General features: G+C 38.9%; 4 protein-coding genes and 1 long non-coding RNA gene across 5 annotated transcripts; 2 read left to right on the top strand and 3 right to left on the bottom strand.

Moving 5' to 3' along the window:
* The first annotated feature begins 2,249 nt into the window (after window positions 1–2,249).
* LOC121969437 (transcription factor HHO1-like) lies at window positions 2,250–12,122 on the top strand. Its single transcript, XM_042519543.1, has 5 exons — window positions 2,250–2,334; window positions 2,411–2,547; window positions 2,667–2,912; window positions 3,008–3,084; window positions 11,702–12,122. Exons 2-5 carry the CDS (start codon window positions 2,418–2,420, stop codon window positions 11,921–11,923), a joined length of 675 nt encoding a protein of 224 aa, XP_042375477.1. The 5' UTR covers window positions 2,250–2,334; window positions 2,411–2,417; the 3' UTR covers window positions 11,924–12,122.
* A 770-nt stretch (window positions 12,123–12,892) lies between these two features.
* Window positions 12,893–14,623, bottom strand: LOC121969435 (AP2/ERF and B3 domain-containing protein Os05g0549800-like). The gene is made up of 2 exons (XM_042519542.1): window positions 14,280–14,623; window positions 12,893–14,193 (listed from the first exon to the last, which is right to left on the bottom strand). The coding sequence occupies exon 2, from the start codon at window positions 14,006–14,008 to the stop codon at window positions 13,004–13,006; it is 1,005 nt and encodes a 334-aa protein (XP_042375476.1). The 5' UTR covers window positions 14,009–14,193; window positions 14,280–14,623; the 3' UTR covers window positions 12,893–13,003.
* A 63-nt stretch (window positions 14,624–14,686) lies between these two features.
* LOC121969436 lies at window positions 14,687–16,728 on the bottom strand. Its single transcript, XR_006108562.1, has 3 exons — window positions 16,553–16,728; window positions 16,342–16,402; window positions 14,687–15,273 (listed from the first exon to the last, which is right to left on the bottom strand). It is a non-coding gene; the product is annotated as an uncharacterized LOC121969436 (long non-coding RNA).
* A 4,106-nt stretch (window positions 16,729–20,834) lies between these two features.
* Window positions 20,835–22,384, bottom strand: LOC121973097 (uncharacterized protein At2g34160-like). The gene is made up of 5 exons (XM_042524682.1): window positions 22,238–22,384; window positions 21,577–21,625; window positions 21,410–21,472; window positions 21,267–21,331; window positions 20,835–21,199 (listed from the first exon to the last, which is right to left on the bottom strand). Exons 1-5 carry the CDS (start codon window positions 22,358–22,360, stop codon window positions 20,948–20,950), a joined length of 552 nt encoding a protein of 183 aa, XP_042380616.1. The 5' UTR covers window positions 22,361–22,384; the 3' UTR covers window positions 20,835–20,947.
* A 3,196-nt stretch (window positions 22,385–25,580) lies between these two features.
* Window positions 25,581–25,931, top strand: LOC121972207 (AP2/ERF and B3 domain-containing transcription repressor RAV2-like). Its single transcript, XM_042523902.1, has one exon. It carries the CDS (start codon window positions 25,581–25,583, stop codon window positions 25,929–25,931), a length of 351 nt encoding a protein of 116 aa, XP_042379836.1.
* Window positions 25,932–27,858: the final 1,927 nt, after the last annotated feature.

The raw sequence follows: 27,858 nt of genomic DNA, 5'->3' as shown, positions 1-27,858 counted from the left end.
AAAGAGTTGATGGGATTTTTATTTTACAAAGAAAATATGCAACTTATCTTCTTAAAAGGTTTAGTTTACTCAATTACAATCTAACTACTATGCACATAAATATAAATGAGAAGTTGCAATTGGAAGATTGTTCAAAGAAAGCTAATGGAAAAAATTTCAGAAACTTGGTTGGAGGTTTAATTTATTTAATTCATACTAGACTAAATCTTACTTTTCCTATTGGTGTAATTTCCCGATTTATGCAAAATCCTACAAGCATCATCTTGGAGTAGCTAAAAGGATTTTACGCTATATTGCTAGAATCGTGAATCATGGAATTTGGTACACTAGCGTTTCAAAATTTGATTTTTCTGGATTCACTGATAGTGATTGGGCAAGTTCAGTGGATGATCGAAAGAGCACCTCAGCCAGTATTTTTAATCTTGGATTAGGAGTAAATTTCATGGAGTTCAAAGAAGCAAGCTACTGCAGCCTTATCCTCTTCAAAAGCAGAATATGTAGCAGCACCTTCAGCAGCATGTCAAGCACTTGCATATCTTCACCAACAATAAAAAGATGCAACTATTATTTTGTTATAGCAAGGCAACAATTGTAATGACAAAAAATCCGGTTCAATGTGAGAACTAAACATATTGATATTTATCTACATTTCATCCGAGACTTAGTTGCAAATAATGAAATTACATCGGAGCACTACAACACACATGAATAAGTGACAGATAGCTTGACGAAGTCACTTCCAAGAGACAAATTTATTTATTTTAGATCATGTCTTGGTGTTTATAATTTTAAATCAAGGGGGAGTGTTGATAAAATGACTCAAAATTAATATTGGAGTTAGTGGGGGTGATGAGATGACAATTAGGGGAAGTAGTGTTACGTAGTGGTTAAAGAAAAATATCTATGTTCAATGTATCTTCATTAGTTATGTTAGTGGGGTAGAATATTGAGTTAGTGGGGGTAGACTTATGGAGTTAGTGATTTTTCATGAGTTATGTAAGTAGTTTATAAATAGGCAACGTGTTTTATAAATTTTGAAGTGGAAAAATTATTGTGTTCCACTTGTCTATCTTGTCCTCTTATCCTCCTCCCAATTTTATCTAACATTTATGCCCTCACCACCTCACCTTAGCCCTTCAAAAGGAAATAGATCCGCTCCTCGATGATCTTCTTGCATCACACTGAGATTGAGGAGGAGGAGGAGGAGGAGGAGGAGGAGGAGGAGATCGTAAGATGAGTAACTGTCATAACTATGGAGTAGCTATGATTGCTGCAATATAATACTGATCAATGTTGATAAAAATAAAATGTCTATCATATAGTAATTAGTTGCTATAAAATAATATTGATTAGGTTAATCAAATATAAAGTACTCATATTATAACAACTATGGATTGTAGTTACTACAGTATAGTATTATTAATATCAAAGAGGTAACCATAGGTGACGGAGATGATCACCCCTTATTTTTAAGTGAAAGAAGTGTAGAGGTATATAAATGGAAGGTGAATGACACGATCATCCTCGTAAACAAACACACATCTTTCGTCTTTCCAATATGAAATTTCTAACTCTGTCTTTGATTAATATTAATCAAAGTTGAAGTTTTGATCCTGTAGCAATTATACTCCGGTACTTACTACAACCGTTTCAAAAATAAAATATTTTTGAAAATAAAAATGTATTGAGACAGAATGAGTTGTTGTTTCGATAATAAAAAAACGTTATTTGACAATTCTAATAAATAAAAAAAGCTCTTTTAATTTTTATCCAATTACGTACGCTTCCTCGAACTTAACATTGCGCATAGAGCCAAAGAAAAGGACCAGATACATCGCTAGATACAATCAGTTTAGCAATCCCACATTTCCTAGTGGCTACGTTCATCGAGTACCTAATCATGGCTCCATTCATTGAATAGGATCAGTATCTTTTTCAGATTTAAATTAACATTCAATTTATCAACTAGATTTTGTAAATGAGCTCATTTTATTTTACTCCATCTCAATTCGAGTTAGTTTAATAAATAATAAATAAGGACAACGCCAGTTGTCTCCCTGCATGCAATGGATAACAAAAAAACAAAACAGTAATTGGCTGCCCAAATAAATTAACATATCCATTGAATCTCCACGCATTTTTTACTCATTTCTTTCTTTTAAAAATGTAGAAAAAAAATAATGAAAATCCACCCTCTTCCAAAACGACCAAATCCCCTACAAAAAAATCAAAAGAAAAATCCAAAAGTCATCCTCGATCTTATCTCTTCGCAATGGCTGACTTCACTCCTGAAAATGAAAACAAAAGCAATTAATTATGCGACGCCTCGACTTTGTTCTTTCCTCTCCGTCCCTTGTTTTTATTTTAATTTCATCGTTTAAATTGAGATCGATCGAGTTCTTCTGATCAGGTGATCGATGTGCATGGAGAGCAGTGGTGGACTCAGTTGCTGGTTCCGGGAACTGATCCGGGCTCTGGAGGAGGAAAGGCAGAAGGTGGAGGTCTTCCAAAGAGAGCTTCCTTTGAGCCTCCATCTCCTCAACCAAAGTAAAGAAAAAGAACAATTTTTATCATTGTTCATCTTAATTATAACCATGGATAGTGTTTGCCCCTTTTACTTATTCTCTAATTAGTCACTGAATTTATACAAAATACGAAATGAACAGCGATCGAGAGCTACAGGAAGTTGATGGCCAGTGCTGATCTGAATAATAAAAATAATAATGTGATTAATCTTCTGGGAAAGCCAGTTGGAGATCAGGATTTGGATGAGAAAGATGAAGAGGGTTCAGCTGCTGGAGAGGATAGAAATGGCCATAAACCTCATAGGAAGAGGAAAATGAAACGATATTGGTCGGAAGAACTGCATGAGAGATTCTTGCATGCACTTGACAAGCTCGGTGGATGCCATGGTAAATATATAAAAAAATATTTAAGCGTTTTTCAATTTTTTTTTTCCTTTTTTAGAAACTGCGAACTGTGCGATTATTGAGTTGTGTTATTGCAGTTGCGACGCCGAAGAAAATCCGGAAACTGATGAAGGTGGAAGAGCTCACCAGCGATGAGATCAAGAGCCATTTGCAGGTAATTATACGATCCAAAGTTTATTCGATGAAAGAAAGTAAAGCATTCAGAGTTAATGATTTTATTTAATTTTACTAATTCACTTATAGCTTTAGTGGTGCTTCGATGGTTAATTTTCAGAATGCTTTTCAATAATCCATTGCATTTTGAAGATCTTTGTTGTATGCTGTTTGTTGATTAGTAAGATACATGAGGGATAATTATGAAGTATAAATGGAGTTCACCCTTGAGATCTCACTACAACAATATCAAAGAACCATCAAGGAGAAACTGAAGAAGAAAACGAAGAGGAATCGGGAGAAGAGAAGAAGAGAGATGAAGAAAGGTTTGTTGTGGTTTGACGAGGTGCCTACACGGTAAACGACCAACAACTCTCTATTAGAATTAGGTTTAGAGTTACAATGATCTGATTTATACTGACCAAGTAATACATGATATTTCAGATAAAAAAAATATCATGTAAACCTCAAAATTCACAACTCTCGATGTTTCCAGCACAAGGCACCACTAGGTCGTGCCCTTGGGCATGCCCGTGCGACCGTACCAAGGCTTGCTCGCTCCTCTAGACCCGGACACGGCTAGGTCGTGCCCGATGCCACGACCATACTCTTCCGCTCATACTTGGACACGGCCAAGCCGTGGCGGGTAGCACAATTGTACCCATGCCCTCATCGATTGATCACACAACTCAATCTTGCTTCCTGGCATGGTCGCATCCATGCCCTCAACGGTTGACACGACTCGGTTGTGCTTCTTGGTATGGTTGTTCTCGTGCCCTTAGCGGCTGACATGATCTGATTGTACCTTCTGATATGGTTGTGTCCCGTGTAGCTAAATATGAGTCATCTTCAATAATCTTCATTTTGACAAGTAACCACCTCTTAAGAGAACTAAGATCATCTGAGAAGAAATCTATCTAGAACGTTGAGTTTGGGATGCCTCCTCTACCACTAGAGAAATGGATCAAGTTCAAATAATACTTGAACGTCTCTTCAGTAATTGGCTTTGTCAACATATCTACAATGTTTTCAGAAGTATGATCTTTCACAAATAGTATTTCTGTGGAAGAAATTAGCTCTTTAATTTTATGAAATCTCACAATAATATGCTTGGCCATCGCAAGATACAACTAATTATTCACAAAATAGATAGTACTCTGGCTATCAGAATACATTTGACTCCACCTTGTTGAACACCTAGTTCTTTGACTAACACTGTAAGCCGCAACATTTCATTGGTTGCTTCAGCTACTGCCTTATACTCTGACTTAGTAGTGGACAATACAACTATAGGTTGTATCATGAACTTCCAACAAATAGGTCCTCCTGCTACAGTGAACACATAACTTGTAGTAGATCGTCTGCCATCTATATCCTCTGCATAGTCTACATCTACATATCTTGTAACTAAAGAATCACCTTGTTGTTTACTGAACATAATGACATAATCTATCCTATTTCTCAAGTATCTGAAAACCTACTTGACCTCATCACAATATTGTCGATCAAGATTTGAAAGAAATTTGCTTACTAACAACATGTGCCAAAATAGGTCTTGTGCATACCATGATAGACATCAAACAACTAATTGCAGTGCCATAGGGAACCTTAAACATGTATTGGATCTTTTCATCCATCCTTGGGTACTGTGCAAGAAATAATTTGAAATGATGTGCAGAGGTGTACATACAGACTTCGCATTTCCCATGTTGAATATATGTAACATCTTCTCAATATAACTCTACTAAGATAGCCATAATCTTCTAGAGACCTGATCTCTATGTATCTCCATCTCAAGAATTTTCTTGGCCGCATGCAAGTCCTTCATTTCAAATTCTTTACTCAGGATCTTCTTTAACTTGTTGACCTTAGTTTAAACTCTTCGCACTAGTCAGCATATCATTAACATAAAGTATTAAGAAGATAAGTGAATCATCATTAAGGCTTCTCATATAAATGTAACAGTCATACTCACATCTCTTATACCCATTTTGAATCATGTATAAGTCAAAATGTTTATACCACTATCTTAGAAATTACTTTAGCCCATAAAATAACTTCTTCAATTTATAGACTAAATGCTCCTACCCGACCTGATTAAATCCTTCTGATTATAACATAAAAATCTGCTCCTCCAAGTCACCATGAAGAAATATTATTTTTGCATCCATTTGATTCAATTGTAAATCATGATGCACTACTAAAGCCAACACCGCGCCTGATAGATGTATGTCTAACCATCGGAGAAAATACCTTATTATAGCCAATCACTTTCCTATGTGAGAAACTCTTTGCTACTAACCGAGCTTTGAACTTTTACTCCTTTTTTAGATGGATTTTTTCTTCTTGTACACTCACTTGCATCCTATATCCCTCTTTCCTTCAAGAAGTTCCACCAGATTCTATGTTTAATTTGTATGCAAAGACCCTATCTCCTCAGTCATAGTACCTATCCACTTGTCATTTTTTGAGTTTTGTACTGCCTCTTGAAAAGTGGCAAGATCTCCGTTGCTAGTGATGAATGCATAAGAAACCAAGTCCTTAAAACCATACCTCATAGGTGGTTTGATTGTATGTTTGGTACTATTTCTGACTACAGTATGATACTCCATGTGCTTTGAGCTATCCCCATTAGAAACATAGATCTCTAGCTCCACCTGCATAACATCCTTGTTGTTGTTATTTTCTAGCATTTGTTTCTCTTCCCCTTTGTGTACGATGTAACATAACTCTTTCATCAAATACCATGTCTCTACTAAACATCACCTTGTTAGTCTTGGATCCCAAAGCTTGAAGTTTTTTACTCCTTTTTGATAATCCAGAAAAATACACTATATAGACTTCACATCCAGCTTTGATCTGTCTTCACTAGAAACATACATATAGGCTGGACACTCAAATACTCTTAGACTTGAGAAATCAACCGGATTTCTTGTCCACACCTTCTCTGAAACTTTGCCAACTAGTGCTGCCCTCAGTGATCGATTTATCAAGAAACACTCATGTTTACTGTCTCTATCCAAAAGTTCTTCACAAGCCCAACATTCAACCTCTCTCTTGATTATTGTCATGTTCATTCCTTTTGGCTACACCATTTTGTTGTGATGTCTTGCGAACCATGAAGTGTCTCTTGATTCCATGCTGCTCGTAAAATTCTTGAAACTTTGAACTCATATACTCAATACCATTATCCTATTTAAGACATTTGATCTTTTTCAAGTCTGGATCTCTACTTCAATTTTTTGCATCTTGAACTTTGAGAAAATTTCTGACTTGCAACGGAAGAAGCATACCTAAACTTTCTGTGAATAATTGTCGATGAAACTCACAAAGTACACCTGTCCTCTATATGATTCAACACTGATCGGTCCCTAAATATTCGTATGAACATAGTCTAGACTTTTTTTCATCTTGTGTGTGGTTGTCTTGAACTACACTTTGCTTTGTTTCCAAGAACACAATACTTGTAGAATTCGAGCTTGCATATCTTGACACTCTTCAATAAATTTCTTTTATAAAACTCTAGCACCCACGCTCACTCATATGACCTAGCTGCATATGCCACAAGTCTGTTTTATCTGATTGAAATTTCAGAGTGACAACTTCACCTACAACTATAGTATCTATCAACCTGTAAATGTTCTCTGCTAGTGTTTATCCTTTCATCACCGTCAGAGCACCTTTATTGACTTTCATTACTCCACTCGTAGATTTGTAGTAACAACCGCTAGGGATGACAATTTTTCCCGTGGGTTCGGGGCCCCGCGGGAAAAATCCGAAATGGGAATGGGGGGGGTATGGGAATACTATCCCCATCCCCGAACCCACCCCGAATATTATTATTATTATTATTAAATAATAATAAGGTTTTTTTTAAAGTATTAATAATATTATTATTAATAATATTGATATTAACATTATCATTAATAATAATGATAAAATAATAATTAAATATGGGGATGGGGCGGGGATGGGGGTTTGATCCCCGTGGGTTCGGGTTCAGGGAATCCCCGAACCCGAAAAGATGAGGACGGAGCAGGGATGAGAATGGCAAACCCGCGCCCGCCCCACCCCATTGTCATCCCTAACAACCGCTACTATCCAGCATATCCAATGAAATCAGATTCTTCCTCATATTTGATACATGTCTAACATCACCTAATATTCTACTCACACTATCAAATATCTTGATTCAGACATTCCTTATTCTAATGACTCTATAGGATACATTGTTATCCATCATAATAGACTCATAATTCACCAATTTATAGGTGTCGAACCCATACTTATTAGACGTCATGTGATAAAAAAAAATGTTGAATCAATGATCTAAGAATCTATCAATTGCTTTGAACTAGATGAAATTAAACGTATATTACCATTGTCACTCTCTGAATTTTCATCTTCTGCTATGTTTGTAGACTTCGATGAAATATCTTTAACCTCTACAATGACTTTCTTTTTCTCTGGATAATCTCTCTTAAAATGCCTTTACTTTGCACTGGTAGCATGTGACCTTCTTCTTCCTCGATTTAGATCAAGCATTATTATCATTGTCTGACCCATATCAAGTTTTTCCCCAACACCCTTCCTGGTTACCTCTCATCATGAGACCTTCTCCTTTAAATATCTCATAATTAGCTTTTTTCTACTGATGAAATTCCAAAAGAGCACCTGTGACTTGTCGTAGCTTGAGAGTTTCCTTGCCCTACATAAGAGTCATAACTAAATTCTCATATGTGAGAGACGACATTAGAGAATTTAGCAACATCATCGCCTTGTTTTCATCTTCGATCTTCACATCAATCCGTTTCAGATCATTTATGATTTGATTGAAAATGTTGATATGTTGGCTCATATATGTGTTCTTTGTCATCTTAAGCCCAAACAAATTTTGCTTAAAATAAAACTTGCTTGTCAACGACTTAAACATGTAAAGGCTTTCCAGTTTCTGTCAAACTGCCACTGGTGATTACCCATCCATAATATGATACATCACGTCATCCATTATAGTTCATTCCATCGCTTTCAGTTTATTTTCACATAGCGCCTTCACCATGTCTTGTTGCACTAGTAAATCCTTAACTAGGGGTGCAAATAAATTGAGTCAGTTCGTGAGTTTTTTAGCAAACTCGGAAAATATTTGATTCATACTAAAAATTATTGAATTCAAGCTGAACTCAAACATGTTCGATATTTTTTTCGAGTCAAATTCGAACCTATAATATTTTATTCAATTGTTTACAAGCCACTTGCAAGCCAAACTCAAATGGAATTTTAATGTCCCCAGGGCGTAGCACAGATGGGGAGTGCATGGTTCTGTGGCTGAAAGGTCCAGGGGTCGATCCCCGGGGTGTCACTGCCTGGGGTTAACATCTCCGTCATGCACTTTCCACCTGTATACCTGCATTTACCTCCCTCCATATCCGTGGGATCGGCTCTAGGGGGGCCGCTGATGTGGCGGTTCCACATTTTTTTTTCAAATGGAATTTTAATTATTTATATATAATTTTAATTTAAATATATTAAAAGTAAGGTTTCAATAATTTGAACTGAATTCAAATTTAAGTCATTAATATGCCTGAATCAAGGTTCGAACAATCGAGCTTGAACCAAAATTATGTATACTTTCAAGTTTCGAATATCATATATATTTTTCGAGCTCGAATTCAAATATCAATGTTTTCATATTTTTGGCTCGATTCGATTCATTTGTGTATGATCGAAACTACACCAACAGTTTGCACCCCTATCCTTAACCCTCTTTTACCCCAATCTAAAATTTTCAGTTCTGTCGAACTTTAGAATAACCAACTTTGTAGAAGAGATCCTATATATAATGTCTTGCTTTGATAACAATTGTTGATATCATACTACAATAATAGTGAAGAACCATCAAGAAAAAATTCGAAGAAGAAGACGAAAAGTAATTGGGAGAAGAGAAGAAGAAAGACTAAGAAAAGATTTATCGTTGTTCGGCGATATGCCTACTCCACAAACAACCAATAACTCTCTCTTAGAATTATGTTTAGAGTTACAATGATCATATTTATACGACCCAAGCAGTACATGGTATTTTAGACTAAAATACCATGTAAACCTAAAAACTCAAAACTCTTAGCGCTTCCAGCACAGGGCACAACCAGGTTATTTCCCAGGCATGCCCATGCCATGGGTGCACCCTCTCCTCTAGATTCAGACACAGCTAGGTCATGTCTGGTGGCCCGACCGTATTTTTCCCCTCAGATCCGGACATGGCCAAGTCGTATTCGATGGTAAGGTCGTGCCCATCCCTTCGATGGCTGACATGACTCAGCTATGCTTCTTAGCATGATTGTGTCGTGCCTGTGCCCTCAGCGACTGACACGACTCGACTATGGTTCCTGGCAATTCCGTACCCGTGCCTTTAGTAGCTGACACGGCCTAGCCGTGCCTCTTGGCATGGTCGTATCCCATGTAGGGCAAATACGAGACATCTTCAAAGTTAACACTTTGCATTAGTCGTCACTATACAAATCTAGAAATTGATTCTTAAAAATATAAGTATTTGTTTTGTTACGGTGATAAATTTTTTTGCCATGGAGAATGATCCGGTCTGAGATCGAGATGTCAGATCATTCTCTATTAACTTTTGTTGTGTCAGCCACTATATGGAGGAGTGGCTTCAATTGGGTCAGCTTCTAATGGTTCAACTTAAAGCGGGTTTACGTTTAGTGGGTTGACGTCAGATAGACAGAATCCTAATGAGACAAACAAGAGATTAGAAGGGGTCAAGGTGTACCTTGGTGTGACCCCTCTAACACCTAAGTCAAATTTGGAGAGAAGAATGGAGAAGAAAATGTAGAATAATAGGAGAATTATAGGGTCAAGTATATTTGCGCATACCTCTGCCTTACTAAAATTGCTACCATATATAGATAAAAACAAGAAGAAATTTTGGATCAATAAAGTATTTTCTCTTTAGAATAATTGTGCCCCTCCCTTTAATTTGGAGTCATCATCCCGAACGGCTACATAACATTATGTGTTTGTAATCGACGCACCTTTCTCGCCAATGCTCATTACTACTGACAAGATAACCAACAAGCCTTTTGATCTGATGTCTTTCCGACAATTGACACGTCTTTTGCTTTACCATACTTGAAACCTAACCTTGTTAATTTGTTAGACCAAACCTTCTACTGACTCGGCCTAAACTTTGTTGGACTCGACAAAGTTACTATGATTAATCCCGAGTTCCCCCAACTACAACTGACCTAATCCAAGGTAATTTTGGCCAAATCCGACTAAATCCAACTGCAGTGGAGACTCCAAGTGACTCAAATCTATGTTGATCGGATCAAAGATATACCACATGGAGTTTATATTGACTGAGGTAAGGACCTGCCATACATCCATGTTAGAGAAAATTTAAATCCACAAATATAAATTTGTTAAACAACATATGGATTATAGTTAATTTCAGATGTCCAACATCCAAAGAAGTGGGTGTGATGATCTCAACCTTGGCCTAGTGATCGCCTAGAACAATGATCTAGAGGATTGCCAGGCAGGCAAGGCCAACTCGATGAAAAAGTGAAAGAAGAATAATAAGTATTGGGAGGGAAGGAAACTCATGCATGTAGCTTCCCCTTGATGATCATCTCTTAAGCGGATATGCAAGAATCGGTACATATGACATAGCATTATTGTTAATAAAGTCAATTCTCTTGGGATGGTCTAGTGGTTAGCATATGAGGTGTTGTCATCATGAGATCTGAAGTTTGAATCTCGGTAAAATTGAGGTAAATGTTTCCTTTATATGCTAGTCATTATTCCAAAGGCTAGGCCCTGGGGTCGGTTGGCGGGGGAACTGGAGACGAACGTATTCACCTTTTGCCACCATTATTAAAATCACCATTAATCTTCATCTAATCCTCTCAATATGCATGGAGGGGCTGCAAAGAAGTTGAGATCTTCTATGTTCATCAACTTGAATTCCCATAAAGAACTTCACACCTTGAAATACAAACTGATATGCAAAGAAGTTGAGATCTTCTATGTTCATCAACTTGAATTCCCAAAGAACTTCACACCTTGAAATACAAACTGATATGGATTGCTAACTAATTGAATCCCATCTGTCCAAGAATTAAGTTGATCTTCTTGATGTTTTAACTTATTTTCTTTAAGCAAACACGCACACTACAAAGATAACGATCAAGATTAATTAATGACCGCGACCCACCCTCAACCAGGACCGGCAAGAAGAGGTCAAGAACAGTTTGCGTAGAAGAATTGACACTGAGTTTGATTTAAATTAACGTGAATATTGCTAGAGAACCCGTCGCTGAAGATGCTAACATCTGAGAGTGAGATCTTTGCTACCTCTTTCTGCGAGATATATTGAAGTCATTTTTCTCTGTTTTCCATGAGATGGACGTGTTGGTTTGGGAACCTACGATATTTCTTTCTGAAAGAATGGGTGTAAATTTATCACACGCTGCTTGTGTGGGAAAAGAATGGTTATCAGATTGGGAAGTCTTTCTTCCATTCATAAGCAAATATACTCATTGAAAAGACTGTTAAAAACAGATTGTATTAACTAATTGATTGCTTGTTTCATGTACGTGTTTCAGAAATTCCGGAATCATGAAAGGAGAAGAAGAATGAGAAGCCCAGTGGTTCGTCAGAGCAGCAGTCCTCAGCCGGCCACCACTATAGTGGCGGCGGCAAAGATTACCGGAAATAATCTTGCACCGTTTCTAACTCTGAGCTCCTCATTGCTGCTCCAGGATCAAAATTCCAACTTACCAAACAGGCTGGGTCAACAGAAGTCATTTCACGGGTGTCTTTTCTGAATGATACATGTCTTGTTGGAGCATGGGCTCAACTAGTGAAATGGGAGAGCTTGTAGAATTCAAAGCTTTTGAGTTTATTAGGCACGCCCAACCTTTGACTACTGTAAATCAAGTCTCATTACTTCTGGCTTTGATTTTTCTCACGTCGGCCATGAGATTGACAAATTTCTTATAAATATATCTGTAGAGATGCATGGAAGACTTGGTCTCAGTGATTTATGAAGGCTTATCGTCAAAGGTTTGCATCAATGGCAGCAGTTCATCAGCTTAAATTAATGCGTATGAACATGAAACGTATATATATATATATCATGAGAATTGACCTTGACGAGTTCATCCAACTGCAACCTACTTCTTCTAACATGATCGTTCAGGTCTCTGATGCCAGCAAACTGATAATGACTGAAAATCAAAGAGGCGACTTTTTTAATCATTGGAGTGGAGTTTATTTTGGGTTTAAAATAAATGTCAAAGGTGTTCTTTCCGAAGTAGTCGGTCATAAATAACTTTAAGCCCAAAGAATTTATTGTATAATTAAACAAAGGGGTGTTTTTTTTTTCTTTTTGACTGACGGATAAAAGTAAAGTGAGTTTACAAAACTAAATCTGATAGAAAAATTAGGTGCAACATCTATTTGCGCTTTGCCCATTGACGGTAGCCAGCTGCAGTTGTCTCATTCTTCCGTCAAACAACAGTAAAACGTGAAATAAGGTTGCTAGTGGAACGTCTAAAGCCTAAATATTCTAAGTTCGATCCTGGCAGAGGGGTCGTCTTTGTTCTTTGTCAGTTGTTGGCTGCTTCGTCTAGATACCACTTTGAGTATTTATTAATGATATCAAAGTATTTCTTAGTATCATCTGCATCAGATTCGTCCATTTTCTGATTCTTGATGAGTGGTGAAGTAGGTGAAGAACAGTGCAGTTATAGGAAGTCTTGACGATCAAAAGGCAAAATTTGTGATGCTATGAATTTCGTTCTTCGAGACTCGAATTTTCCGTTTCTGCTTTGTTATAGACAAGATCTCGAAATGAAACGCTTGGGAAAGGAGCGAAATTTCTAGCCTAATTAAGCAAAATATTGCTAGAAAGCTTCTACGCGCTGTTTCTTAATCGGCGGCGGCGGCGGCGAGGGGATTAGCTCCGCGTTCTCATTGTTCCTCTTTCCTGTTCCAGCATGCGGCGGAGGCATAATGCTTGCGATCTCGACGCCGAAAAGTCTCACGACTTGGGACGGTGGGATTGCCGCGCTGCGGCGGCGGCCGGAGGCGGCGACGGCGTCGATGAATAATTGTTTTTCGGGGCCGGTGGACCGCTCGAAGGAGACGACGTCGCCGGCCTCGAGGCCCTTCTCCTTCACGAAACGGCTCCAGCCTTTGGTCAGCACGTAGCTCTGGCTGCTGTTCCAGTATGAATACCGGAAGCGCCACATCTTACCGGCGGCGTCCTCGAAGTTCAACAGCAAGCCCTTCCCGTCCTCGCTCCCGCCGCCGCCGCCGCCGCCGCCGGTCCTGGGGAGCGGCAGGTACTTCTCCGCGTGCTGCTTCGGTATCACCAACCGGTTCAACTTCCCCACGTCGCTCGGCGTCACCGCCTTGTCGAATAGCCGCTGCCGCCTCTCCGCCCCCGAGGCTCCCGGCGCCGCCATCTTCTCACCGCGAGCGACCACCTCCTTCTCGCCACGACCGCCCACCGAGCGCTTGCTCTGCCTCAGCTCGTCGAGGTAGGTGTGCTTGCGGAGCATGTCGACGACCTCGGCCTTGGAGCGCGAGGAGAGGAAGCCGAGCTCCGCCGCGTCCTCCTCCTCGGCCTCGCTCAGCGGCCGGAAGTTGGTCACCGCGTCTCGGCCGCGGAACCGCTGCGCGGCGGCGTCGTAGGCCCGCGCCGCCTCCGCCTCCTCGTTGAAGGTGCCGAGCCACACGCGCTGGTGCTTCTCGTAGATCTGCGAGCCCCACCGCCCGTTGGGCTGCGGCACCACGCCCTTGTACCGCGACGACGGCAGCTTCCCGCGCGACGAATGCGCCTCCATGCCCGCCTCCGGATCGATCACGACGCTCGCGCCGCTTCCGGCTACTTCCATGAATTCCATCCCGTGGAGACTACAAGGCCCCTACGAAAGACCGGAAACACGAACACTGCTTTTAAGATCATAGGAGCTTCCCTGTGTAGTAAATATAATGAATATAATGTATAGCCAGGCAGCTTCTTGTGGATCTTGTGGTGCAGTGGCTTTGGTGGGATATATACTGCTTCTGTGGGTCAACTCGAACTCATCTATGGTGAGAAGAAGCGTCTTTCATCACATTAATTTTGGTGGCTGAGTTTCAAATCTTTATACACAATGGCGAAGGACAACTTACATTAATAGTTTGCATGGGGCCGGTGGTGGCAAGTTGCTGAGCAAATGGTGGAGAAAAAGTGTGGACCATCATGCTGCTAGAAGCTTCTCTTTATCTATTTAAAGTTCATCCCCCCTGAGCTCCAGACATGGCTGCTGCTGCTGCTGAAGTGGCTAGTGATCTCCATTCCACATATTTCAGCAGCACTGAATCTGAATGAGGGCCTATCTCATTATGTTGGGTTCTCCTGCGCCACTTGTACTTCCACTAGATTAAGAAATCATCGGAGGATTAAACAAACAAACAGGAAAAATAAGAGGGGCAAGGTTCTTCAGGTCACATGAAATTGCCACAAAATAAACATGCTGTGGCATGGAAGGGGATAAACTCGGACATCCTCTCATCCGTCACATGTAGAGGAACTTCGATCGGGTAGGTACCAACTTGTGTTTCTGCATAATTTCCATGATAGCAATAGATCGAGTGGGCCTGCGCAGTAGATTATTCAGAAAAGAAAAGTATGACAAAATGCTGACCATTGAGGAAAAAGAATAAGCAGCAAAAAAAGGGGAGAAAATGGCAGTGATGGAAGAAAAAGAACCCTTTTCAGGAATAATTAAAGCATGGCTTTGTTAGAACTACATACTACTCTTCAATCTTTTCGTACAGAAAAGAGTGTCCATAGATTGCAAATCCATGAGCTTGATATTGTTCTTCCTGAATTATGTGGGGGAAATGAAAGTAAATTGATTTCTGTCCTGTTTGCTCACGGCTGCTTGCTTTCTTTTCGATCTCTTAGGACGTACTGACGAAGCTTATCTTGATGAGTTGTGAATGATGAATGTGACATGCTTTCCAACGTTGATAGAGAAACATAAGTTTCTTGGGAATCTTTTGGGGGCACTTTAATCTTGTCCTTGGTTAGATATCCTTCACATCCACGTGGGCAGGCAGTGAAAGAACTGATTGACTGATTCCATGTTCCTCGTGCATGGTTAGAATTGTCTACGTTATTCTGAACCACAGGTTTCCAAAAGAAAAAAACAACAGCATCATCTGGTCAAAAGTTGTATGTTGCTTCTGAAGAAAGTTAGTTTTCTAGAATTTGAGGCAGATATCAGACAGAAACAAATGTAAATAGGCAGAACAATTTCATTTAAGAAAAGAAACAATATATGAACAGCAACATGGACCATAAGACAACCTAAATGTACGTATAATCACCCCGAAGAAGACACACTGTTGACGGTTTCTAAACATATCGTATTTTTCTTTTAGATTTTCAGTGCATTTTTGTGTGGCACTCACAAATGGGAATTAATTGAACCAGTTCGCTCTTGGCCTACCTCGCGACGGAACCGATCCTTTTCGTCCACCAAATTCTCTCCTAACCAGTTCCAATTTCCAACTATGAAACAGTGGTGCAACGTGGTTTTATTTGTGCCTTCTGCCCTTTTCATTTGGTCCCTTTCTCCACTGGCTAACTGGTTGATACTATCAACAATTAAGCTGGTGTTTCATGTGTCCCTCCAGTCATCCCTGTCATTACTTTATTTGCTATTTGCCCGTGTTTCCATTTGCATAGTATTTCTCATCCCCAATCAAGCAAAATTCGAGCTTCCAACTGTTTGAATTCAGCCAGGGCTCAAATCGCGTGGTACCGTCGCCATAATTTTCATTGTACGGCGTTCATCAATTCGCCATAAGAATTTTGGTTGCGTGCTCCAAGTCAACAGAAACCTGGCCGAAGTTGCAACTTGACTTTTTTTACTCTAATAAACTAATACTTCGATCGGAATAGTTTGCTTCTACTTGGGACAACAAATTGATTGCTAAAAACAAGGTAATGGTCAAAATGTCACACTTTGCAACTTGCAGTGGAACTTAATTGCTGGCCACAAAAAGGTCTAGTGTGCATGGGATGACTATTGGTGATTTCAGTCAATGTTCTATCATGGACCAATTCATTATATGAATTTTTTTCCCCATTAAAAATATCAACAAGTTGAAGTAGCAATAGCACATAGGAATTAATACTTGCTCTCTAGCCTCTACTAAACATGAATGTAGTGAGTATACATACCTCCTCTTGAATTGGTGTTCTGGAATAGCTCAGGGAGATGGGCATTGTTTGACTTGGTCCTCTGCGAAATCTCATGATTATTCTATGGATTTGAGTCGGAGTCAAAGCCATGAACCTCCGCTACTGCTCCCCTCTTGGAAGTGTCGGTAGCAGGCTTCATGGCATTCTTTGATACATTTAAGAGAAATGGTGAGAAATAGTAGAAAGCTACCTGCAAGTCTTGAAGGACAGAAGATATGCATCTTTGACATCCACAACTTGCAGCCCCTCCGGGTATTTCCTTAACGACAGGAACAGTTGACCTTTTCCTTTGTAGTCATGCTTGGACTGTAATATCTAGAAAGAAATTTCTTTTATACATCATGAACAAACACAAATGAGACACTATAATAGGAAATCTTCCTGACACAGCATACCATCTACTATATTTCCAGTTAAGAGATGCATAATTTGTTGGGGTCTGATTTGCCAATGAACACTAATTCTAGTAGACAAAATTGAGGCTTTCCTGCAATGAGATCTGAGAAGTTGCAAGCATCACATATCAAAAGAATAACTCAATTTTGTCAAAACATATAGAGAATTAAGATCATCGAATCCTCACTTCCCAACAAATTTGTGAAAATATTAATTGTTGGTAATACAGGTTACTGAATTTCACACAGGAAGATAGGATTCAGAACAAGGAAAGATGAATTAAATAACTAAACCCATCGTAATGGGAGTTTAAACATGACTGCAATATGAGAAGCCTGTAGCAGCAGACATTGTAAAATATCAGTACCTCCTGTCATTCACAATCCAATCAAGGTTGTTATTCATCTCCCGAACCAGCACATAGACCAGCTCAATTTTGACACTAGAGAAACAAATCAATCAATCAAAGTAAAACAATAAAGGAAAGTATTAATGCATGCATAATATTTTAGTATATGTAACTATCCACAACTACAAGTGAAAAAATGTCAGCTCAGTACTAATAATGCAATCCCAAATCAATCAGATAATCGAGAGCGTATTTTGACCATTGGATTTTCCTATACACTGCTACCAACATGTAATTGGTACCAAATGCCTACTCAGAGGATGACAGTATGCCTCCAACACCCAGAATTAACAACTAGAATGCATCACTTGTAAAATGCCCGTGCTTGCGACGAACTATATGTCTAGGTTCATATATACAATAGCTAGCAACAACAGTGTCGTACGACGATGGCAGCATGAACATTATCCTACTAGAATAAATAACCACCACATACGAGGACAACATGACTTTCATAATATATATATAGCGTAAGAATAAACATGATATCAACTGTGCAACAAAGGCAAAAATCAATAGCCATGACTAAAACAAAATACCAAAAACGAAATATAACGAGTACAATCTATAAACAACAGCAACAAGAGTATAACTGAAAAGAGCATACCGAAAAAAAAAATAAAGAAGAAATATTTTCAAGGTTTCTCTGCATCCTACAAAATCCCTCTCTCCTACCTAGTTCCCCCATGCTAACGATTTCATTCCCATATTATCTCTTAAAGTTTTACAGCAAACTGCTACTCCTTTGTTTCACTCTCTGATATGCATACAACAGGACAAACTCTTCTCTCACATTACTTGCCAAGAGTTTAACCCAGTCGATTACGATCATTAACACTCACTGAGCTATTGATTCGGACTTGAAGCCGACCATCCTCGCATCCAACCGGTCAACTATTCTCGCTGAAGCACAAAAACCGTAGCATAGTCGCTGCATTACTCCATCACGCTCACTAAAGTAGTCAAGAGCCCCAGGCCGCAGCCTAAACGTGGCAATAATTGACCCCGCGCGGAGCATTCACAAGATAAGACCTAATTGCAAAAGAAAAAAATACAGAGTAACTCGATCTGAGCACTCACCAACAGAGTTCTCGACGCCGGAAACAACAATCGATCACACTGTTGATCGATCAATCATCCGTCATTAAAATTATCTAAAGATAACCAAACCAACACAAAACACACAGATAAATGCCAAATCTTCCAATCCACCGGGGGAAAAAAGGGCAAAAAAAATAACTTGAACGTACAAATGCACTCTGGAATTGAACTCTATGAGAGCTTCTTCCGCGCCTCTCTCGATCGCATGTCCTCAGCTACGCGGAACTCGACGCCGCCAAGCGAAAAAGATCATCGCTTCCACCACCCGCGTCCCTCGCATTGCCACTCTGCTCGTTCAAGAAGCGCCGGAAGTTGCCGCCGATCCGCCTTTGTTTTTCTCGGGCCACAAGGATCCAGCACGCTCCGCCTCCTTATATAAGCCCAACTTCCTACAATTCAGATTCAATCGAACCGGTTCATTCAAACCATCCAATTTATTCCGAATAATTATCCGGCTCAATTCGAAAAAGCCCAATAAAGGCATCTATTTTCCTGATCCAGCCAACAAACTTTTCTTTTTAATATTTACTTATTTTATTTTATTTTTAAAATTATAAGCTCAAAATAAATTTAAAAATTAATTGTCAAACGAGCCCATTATATCCGGATGGGATCCTCTGATCCGTAATTTACAGATCAGAGGATGCTCCACTACTTGTGATTGATGGATTATGGTGGACTCTATCTATTTAAGTAATGGGATCCATTAAAATGGACCATTTCGTAGAGTAGATCATCCTCTGATCCATAATTTACAGACCAGAGAATCCGTGCTCCATTATATCATCCTTAAGTTGATTGACAACATATTCATTTGGCATATAAGATGAATGAATAAATTTGATAATTTTCTTTAACATTTGCACAAATGAGCATAATAATTTATACTAACATTTTGTAAAAGCAATTTGTAAGTATGATTATGTTAAATATGATTTTAAAGATGCTTACCATTTGCAAGCAAACAATCAATCAATCAAAGTAAAACAATTGATGTTAAAAAAGATTGTAGTTTTCCAGTAAATCATACTAGAAAAATATTATTGTGTGTTAATATTCTCAGTTTATTCTAACACTTTTGAAGGTCTCAACGATGGACGACACTGATCGAGAAAAAAAAACTTCAAACTGACAATCTTTCTTGAAAAGAAGCTACTATACGACTAGGTTTGTGGAGAATTGGAAGGTAATAAACTGATTGATTCATTGAGAAGTAACCGATGAGAAAAGCCTGTTTAAAACAATAGAAATCTCCATTTTTCTGCTTATAGACTGCATTCACACAAAGAAAGATTGAAGAAGCAATGAAGATCTCGTCGATCAACCTCTCATTCATCCTTCTGAAAGCATCAGACACAGATTTACAATGGAATATGCAGAAAAGAGAGAGAGAGATTAACGCACAATTGTTATTAGAAGGATCATAAAAGAATGTTTTTTCCCAGCAAAGCTTAACTGGTTTGTTACAGCTTCTCACAATCTGAGTTACTGAATAAAAAGGGTGATGATATATATGCAACTGTATGTTATCCCAAAATCAAAAGATGCAAATGTATTCCATTGATTGAGCTTGATAATTGAGAAGTATATTGTCTGAAGAAGAAAGGAGGAGTCAGATATCCAAGTAAAGGAAGACATGAAGGAACAAAGTTCCATATCTACCTGAATTTTCTGATCCCTTCAAGTTTCAATCATCCAAACTTTGACAATAAATAGCAAAGTCATTGACGATAATGAAGGAAAGAGGACATTGTTGCCAATCTCATAAACACATTAACCATATCGCTCAACTTAATCCGATCTTCGCAACTTGCAAAGCCAGTGATCAAATCGACTTTTTTTTTTATCCCGAATCCAATCGTTTACCCGCGCTCAGCCGCCGCCGTTGCCGCGTGCTCCGCTTCCATGGCTGCAGCACAGAATCCCTGAACCTAGAAGGCATTGCCGATTCTCTTCGATTCCCTTTCCGCTTCAATCCTTCTGCAACTCCGCCGCCCACTCCTTCCTCCCTCACCTCCTTCCTCTCCTGCTTCGCCCCCGCCTCGCCGTTTCCGCCTCTTCCAGCGTGCTCCTCCTCCTCGAAAACTCTGTCCCCGAAGACTTCGATCGCAGCGAGCACCAGAAGGTCGAGCCCCTCGCAGCGGCTCGAGGAGTCGTCGGAAGAGGGAGAGTAATTGGAGGAGGCAGACAGGCACGAAGAGGGATTGCGATTGGAGCTCAAAGGTGGAGACTTTGACGCCCGACTGCCCACCGGGAGTGGGCATCTTGCGGGGGTCATAGTCGTTGCAGGGGAAAGCAAAGATTTTGGCGATCCTAATTAGGTCAGAATTGGAGGAAGAGATTGGAAAAGGAAGCCATGAGAGATGCAAGATCGAGAGGAGCAGTAGAGAATGTTCGATTCATGTAGTAAAACTTTGGGCCTTCTCCTTACTTTTACATTGATAAGAAATACTTCTGACTCGTAATTGTTTTTATTTCTTAAAACATGATAAATTATATAATTAATTCTGTATTATCATATTTATTAAAAGGGGAAAAAATTATGATAAATAACTTGAAAAATAGACACATTTAAATGTTTATTTATTTCACTTATCTTTTGGGCAAAGAACACATATTTCTTAAGCAGTAAGAGCTATATTTACAGAACATCCAAAGGCACATCCATGATCCAACCCATCACTTCTTTTTTTCATCTTCAGCTGCCTCACGAGCTGCTTGATCAGCAGAAACGATGACATCCTCGACTGCATCTTGAGCTACTTTGTCAGCAAACGCAATGCCATTGGAGTTGTCAGGTTTTTCATTTCCAGCTGCGCCGTGAGACACTTTGCCAGCAGAATTATTGATGTCCTTGGAGCAGTCTTTCGTTCTATTATCAGCAGCCACGATGTCGTTGAAGTTGTCTGTCTTCCCGAGTAAGATCTCGATCTGCATAGAGAGAATTGTGTTAAAAAAGTAGTGGTGTTAAAAAGGAATGGCTGCAGATGTGAGAAACCTTTGCCTTCCGAATCAATCGTCCCTTTGCTTCGTCTTTTGTGCCGACTGTAGATGTCTGGATCTCTGTTTTCATCACGACGATTTTGTGAGTTTAGTCCATGGAAGATGTGTAATGAGATGCATGTACAGTGTAGTGCTTACTCTTCGCAGTAGCGAGTCCGTTGTTCTTCAAAATCTCAGCAACAGTGACTACGGTGCCAATAGCTATCGCCGAAAGAAAATTAAAAACACTATCAGTTCCTCAAATGCTCCTTGTTTCATTTTACCAGCATTAATTAAAGATCCAAAGAAAGGGAATGATTGATTACCCATTCCCAAAGCTGAGAGCTCAATCTCATTGTGTTGCTGCATGTACCTCTGCATTTAATTATATCAAGCGCAACTAGTAATAAAGAATGAACAATCAAGAAAATCATAACGGTGGCAGGTAAACAAAGATGAAAGATCCGTTCATGAATGAAGGACAAACAATCATACTAAACCATTTCCTGTTTCCATTGTAAAGAATAAATAAAAGATCAAATGGAATGATCCCTGGAAACTACCAGATCTGGTTTTTTACATCATTTATGCTGATGTAAATTTCAAAAAAAAAAAAAAAAAAAATCAAATTTGGGAATTCACAGAACCCAAATGCAGCATTAAAGAGAACAGATCCAATGACGCCTTGACAAGGGCACAATTACTCACCAACTAAGATGAAGCAAACTATCCAGGCACAGACGCCCATGAAAGAAGCAAGTATCCAAAATTTCGCAGAAAGAATCTTGCAAGTCTAGTTTAATTTCATGAATTTAAACAAGAAAAACATAAGGTGGGCAATGGAATTCCAAGACCAATCCCAAGCTGCATTACGCAAGAAGAGATTTCCGTGAAAAGGAAAAAAAAAAACAGATCGCATACGATTAAAGAGGAAACCCACCCTAATTCCTAATTTGGGAGACGTACGAAGAGGGAACGAGGCGATACCTTTGCGAGATTGACGTAGAAGAAGAGCGGCTTCTTGTTGGTGGACACCTGGATCCGGTTCTTCTTGCCACGCCCCACCGCCACCACTGCTCCGTCGCCGGCCGCCGCTGTCGTCGTTTCCATCCCGCTCTCTATACTCTCGAATCTCGATAGGTCGCTCGCTCGCTCAAGTGTTATATAGCGTTCGGCCAACCAAAGATATGCCGCCACGTGGACAGATGAACCAGGGGTCGCCACGGTTCGTAGTTGCAACTCTCAACATGACTAAATTGTCCTTTCCGCAACGGCCCAATGAAATCGGATGGCGGTTCGAACTCCGAACCCGATCCGGTTCAACGTATTTATTGTTGCACAGCGCTACGCAATAGAAGGAGATTGAAAGGCAGCCCCCCACCTTAGCTTCAAAGGTGTGTGGTGGAGGATCGAAGAGTATTCAATTTTTATCCGATTAATCTGTATATATAAATTAATTAGTTAAGATAAGTATCTTAAACTTCTTACATGCGAATTCAACTTTCTCCTCAATTTATACATCAGCTAAACTTTTCTTCTATTCAATTCTCATATATATATATATATATATAAAAAGTCTAAAAATAAGATATAATTTCTTTTAAATTCAGCTCATTTAAAATAGAATCTAATATATTTTTTTATCACATTGAGTACGCCTCTTTTCTGTCTATACTCGATTCTATTTAAATGATATAAAATTCAAAAGAAATTATATCATTACTTTTATAAAATAGAATAACTCATTATTATATTAAATTCAATATCATTTAACTAGAATCAGTATATTAGTATTGATACGGTGAGATGGAGATGACACGTAGGCAAGAGGGTGATTTAGGGCATTTTACTGTAGCCCTTTGATTTAGGGCATTGTTGATGGAGAGGAGAGGAGAGGAGTTCTTTGTGTTTCTCAAGTACTGCTGCCTCATGTTGACGAAGACCGTCTCACTCTTGTGAACACTTCTTGACATATGCCACCGACTTCGACGCCGTCCACAATCAATGCTTGCCGCCTGTTGGATATATGTGAATGGAGATGAGGTGGAAGAGGAAAGAAGCTCCATTGTGAATGAGAATTTAGTCCCACATTGAGAGTTTTAAGGCATTTTGGTTAGTTTATATTGATTCACATGGTTTAATGATGTGAACAAATGTATGAGGAGAGGTTCTCTCTCATGCGTGGTCTAACAGAAGTGATCGTTAGGTTTGGGATCCCGTCTTCTATCGCTCCACTTCGGCGTCCTCTCCGTCTTCGACACTTTCTACCTCTCGGTACACTCTTCTCTTTCCCTCTCCTCTGCGACCACCTCCGCTAGCGACTGTGGGTGGCACTGAGCTCTGGCCAGCGCTCTTGTGGGCAGGATTTTTTTTCTTCTATTCTTATTTGACTTTCTATTTTGACTATATTAAGAGATCTGTATTGAGTCTAATGTTATTTTCATGCTTCTCTTGTCATTTTATTTGATACGTTTTGTTTTCTCCTAAATCGACGCCTTAGTGATAGTTGACATCGTTGTTTGAACAATTCTCGACGTCTAATATATAGTGCCTCACATATCTATGTATTCCTCCCTTGTCGTCATCATTTTTGGTCGATTCGATTATTTAGGTTGGAATAAGGTCAGTGTAATTGTTGTTTCTATGTCTACAAACTACTAGAATGGTAGATCTGGTGTGTTTTATGATGCTCTATTGTTATGTTCGGGATTACACAATGTTTGATTACATATCTTATTGAATTGATGGGTAATTCTAGCAAGAGATTCAGATCTATTGGGGGATTCAGATATTGAAAATTTTAGCTTGTTTATCATCATGCTTTTATTGATTTAGGATCGTAGGAATTGTCTATAATAGTTGTACTATCTCTTCTTCCTTGTTTGAGTAATCATCTTCAAAATGCTCAAATATCATCTCTTCTTCTTTGTTTAGTGCCACATAGTGAAAATATTCATTTTCGGCTAATAGTGTAATAATTTTGACCAAAATTATTCTAATGTGGAGTGATTTTGCTCAAAATTCTTACAAAACTTAAAGATTATGAAAATGGACCAAGGACTTTGAAAATGGCATACCTTATCTTAGGGATTCATAAGATGGTCTTTCTTGTAAACACAAAACCAGTTTAGCTACTACAAAAAGGTCCTATAGACATTTTTAATCAATTATTAATTTCTATTGGACCAAGTATACATATGATTCTATTCTGGTTCATTTTAACCTAATTTAGCTAGTTGTAGAATTTTAGCAGGTCTTCTTGGCTCAGATGAGTACAATACTATATTGTTTTGTCTCTCAGGAGACACAAGACCCAAATAACCGCCCCCCTCCTTCCAATCAATAGATTGTCATAGGTATCTTGACGTCCCCCCCCCCCCTTTCCAATCAATAAATTGCCATAGGTATCTTGACGTTTAACTTTTTTTTTTTGTTCACTAATAAAACTATCTCTAACATTGTATTATATCTTTTCAGGAACTTTGATATCTATACAACACCATCATCATAAATCGAAACTAACATTCAGGTGTGTAAAATAAATTCATAATATTAAATTTAATATGTTACTCATAATTATGTATTAGTTTGTACCAGAGTTTTATTAATAATCTAGCATATTAAAATTTTTACAAGATTGATTTCTATTCACTAGCTTAGGATTGGATTTTCTTTGCTCGAATGTGTTGTATTGTGTTTTTAAATTTCAAATGTTGTAGTATTATACATTCAGATGTTTATGGTTGAAGATATTTGGATATTTATCTTTGTTTTTTGATTGGATATTTAGTTTTAGTTTTCTGCTTGGATTATTGTTGTTGAAGATGTTGTAATATTATATTTATGGTTGGATCGATATTCACATTCATATGTTATTTTGTATTGTGTTTGTCTAATTGTGAACGTATTGTGTTGTTTGAAAACTATCATATGTGATGATTTAGATTAATATGAAATGTAAACATAGACGAATACAAAAACAAAATTTGACGGTTGGAATTTCTAGGTATTAGAGAAGGAATTTTAATATTTTGTCTCTAATTTGCGACTGAATATTAAGGGTCCATCGCTAATTTATCCCAAGAAATTACTAGTATAACAATATCTAATCACGAAATATTAATGTTTTGTCTCCAATTATAAACCGAATTCTAGTATTACATTTTCAATTAGAAACGGAATATTAAAATTCCATCGTAAATTATAGACGGAATAATATTAAAATTACGTCATAAATTATAGATGAAATTTTAATATTCCATTCCTAAGATCAAATTTTAATATTCCGTATTTTAATATTCCGTTGAACTTCGAGAACGCCGCCGGTTAGATGTGGCGCTTCCGGAATTCATACTGCAGCCAGAGCTACGTGCTGATCAAAGGCTGGAGCCGTTTCGTGAAGGAGAAGGGCCTCGAGGCCGGCGACGTCGTCTCCTTCGAGCGGTCCACCGGCCTCGAAAAACAACTATTCATCGATGCCGTCGCCGCCTCCGGCCGCCGCCGCAGCGCGGCAATCCCACAGTCCCAAGTCGTGAGACTTTTCGGCGTCAAGATCGCAAGCATTATGCCTCCGCTGCATGCTGGAACAGGAAAGAGGAACAATGAGAACGCGGAGCTAATCCCCTCGCCGCCGCCGACGCCAACGCCGCCGATTAAGAAACAGCGCGTAGAAGCTTTCTAGCAATATTTTGCTTAATTAGGCTAGAAATTTCGCTCCTTTCCCAAGCGTTTCATTTCGAGATCTTGTCTATAACAAAGCAGAAACGGAAAATTCGAGTCTCGAAGAACGAAATTCATAGCATCACAAATTTTGCCTTTCGATCGTCAAGTACTTCGTATAACTGCACTGTTCTTCACCTACTTCACCCCTCATCAAGAATCAGAAAATGGATGAATCTGATGCAGATGATACTAAGAAATACTTTGATATCAGTAATAAATACTCAAAGTGGTATCTAGACGAAGCAGCCAACAACTGACAAAGAACAAAGACGACCCCTCTGCCAGGATCTAACTTAGAATATTTAGGCTTTAGACGTTACACTAGCAATCTTATTTCACGTTTTACTGTTGCTTGACAGAAGAATGAGACAATTGCAGCTGGCTATCGTCAATGGCCAAAGCGCAAATAGATGTTGCACCTAATTTTTCTATCAGGTTATTTAGTTTTGTAAACTCACTTTACTTTTATCCGTCAGTCAAAAAGAAAAAAAAAACACTCCTTTGTTTAATTATACAATTAATTCTTTGGGCTTAAAGTTAGTAATGACCGACCACTTCGGAAAGAACACCTTGACATTTGTTTTAAACCCAAAATAAACTCCACTCCAATTTGATTTTCAGTCATTATCAGTTTGATGGCATCAGAGACCTGAACGATCATGTTAGAAGAAGGAGGTTGCAGTTGGATGAACTAGTCAAGGTCAATTCTCATGATATATATATATATATGCTTCATGTTCATACGCATTAATTTAAGCTGATGAACTGCTGCCATTGATGCAAACCTTTGACGATAAGCCTTCATAAATCACTGAGACCAAGTCTTCCATGCATCTCTACAGATATATTTATAAGAAATTTGTCAATCTCATGGCCGACGTGAGAAAAATCAAAGCCAGAAGTAATGAGACTTGATTTACAGTAGTCAAAGGTTGGGCGTGCCTAATAAACTCAAAAGCTTTGAATTCTACAAGCTCTCCCATTTCACTAGTTGAGCCCATGCTCCAACAAGACATGTATCATTCAGAAAAGACACTCGTGAAATGACTTCTGTTGACCCAGCCTGTTTGGTAAGTTTGGAATTTTGATCCTGGAGCAGCAATGAGGAGCTCAGAGTTAGAAACGGTGCAAGATTATTTCCGGTAATCTTTGCCGCCGCCACTATAGTGGTGGCCGGCTGAGGACTGCTGCTCTGACGAACCACTGGGCTTCTCATTCTTCTTCTCCTTTCATGATTCCGGAATTTCTGAAACACGTAAATGAAACAAGCAATCAAATTAATACAATCTGTATTAACAGTCTTTTCAATGAGTATATTTGCTTATGAATGGAAGAAAGACTTCCCAATCTGATAACCATTCTTTTCCCACACAAGCAGCGTGTGATAAATTTACACCCATTCTTTCAGAAAGAAAGATCGTAGGTTCCCAAACCAACACGTCGATCTCATGGAAAACAGAGAAAAATGACTTCAATATATCTCGCAATAAGAGGTAGCAAAGATCTCACTCTCAGATGTTGGCATCATCAGCGACGGGTTCTCTAGCAATATTCACGTTAATTTAAATCAAAGTCGGTGTCAATTCTTCTACGCAAACTGTTCTTGACCTCTTCTTGCCAGTCCTGGTTGAGGGTGGGTCGCAGTCATTAATTAATCTTGATCGTTATCTTTGTGGTGCGCGTGTTTGCTTAAAGAAAATAAGTTAAAACATCAAGAAGATCAACTTAATTCTTGGACAGATGGGATTCAATTAGTTAGCAGTCCATGTCAGTTTGTATTTCAAGGTGTGAAGTTCTTTATGGGAATTCAAGTTGATGAACATAGAAGATCGCAACTTCTTTGCAGCCCCTCCATGCATCTTGAGAGGATTAATTAGATGAAGATT

This window comes from Zingiber officinale, chromosome 4A (assembly GCF_018446385.1).
Source record: "Zingiber officinale cultivar Zhangliang chromosome 4A, Zo_v1.1, whole genome shotgun sequence".
Lineage (NCBI taxonomy): Eukaryota > Viridiplantae > Streptophyta > Magnoliopsida > Zingiberales > Zingiberaceae > Zingiber > Zingiber officinale.
The sequence above is the reverse complement of the archived record's forward strand: the minus strand, read 5'-3'. Positions and strand labels throughout refer to the sequence as shown.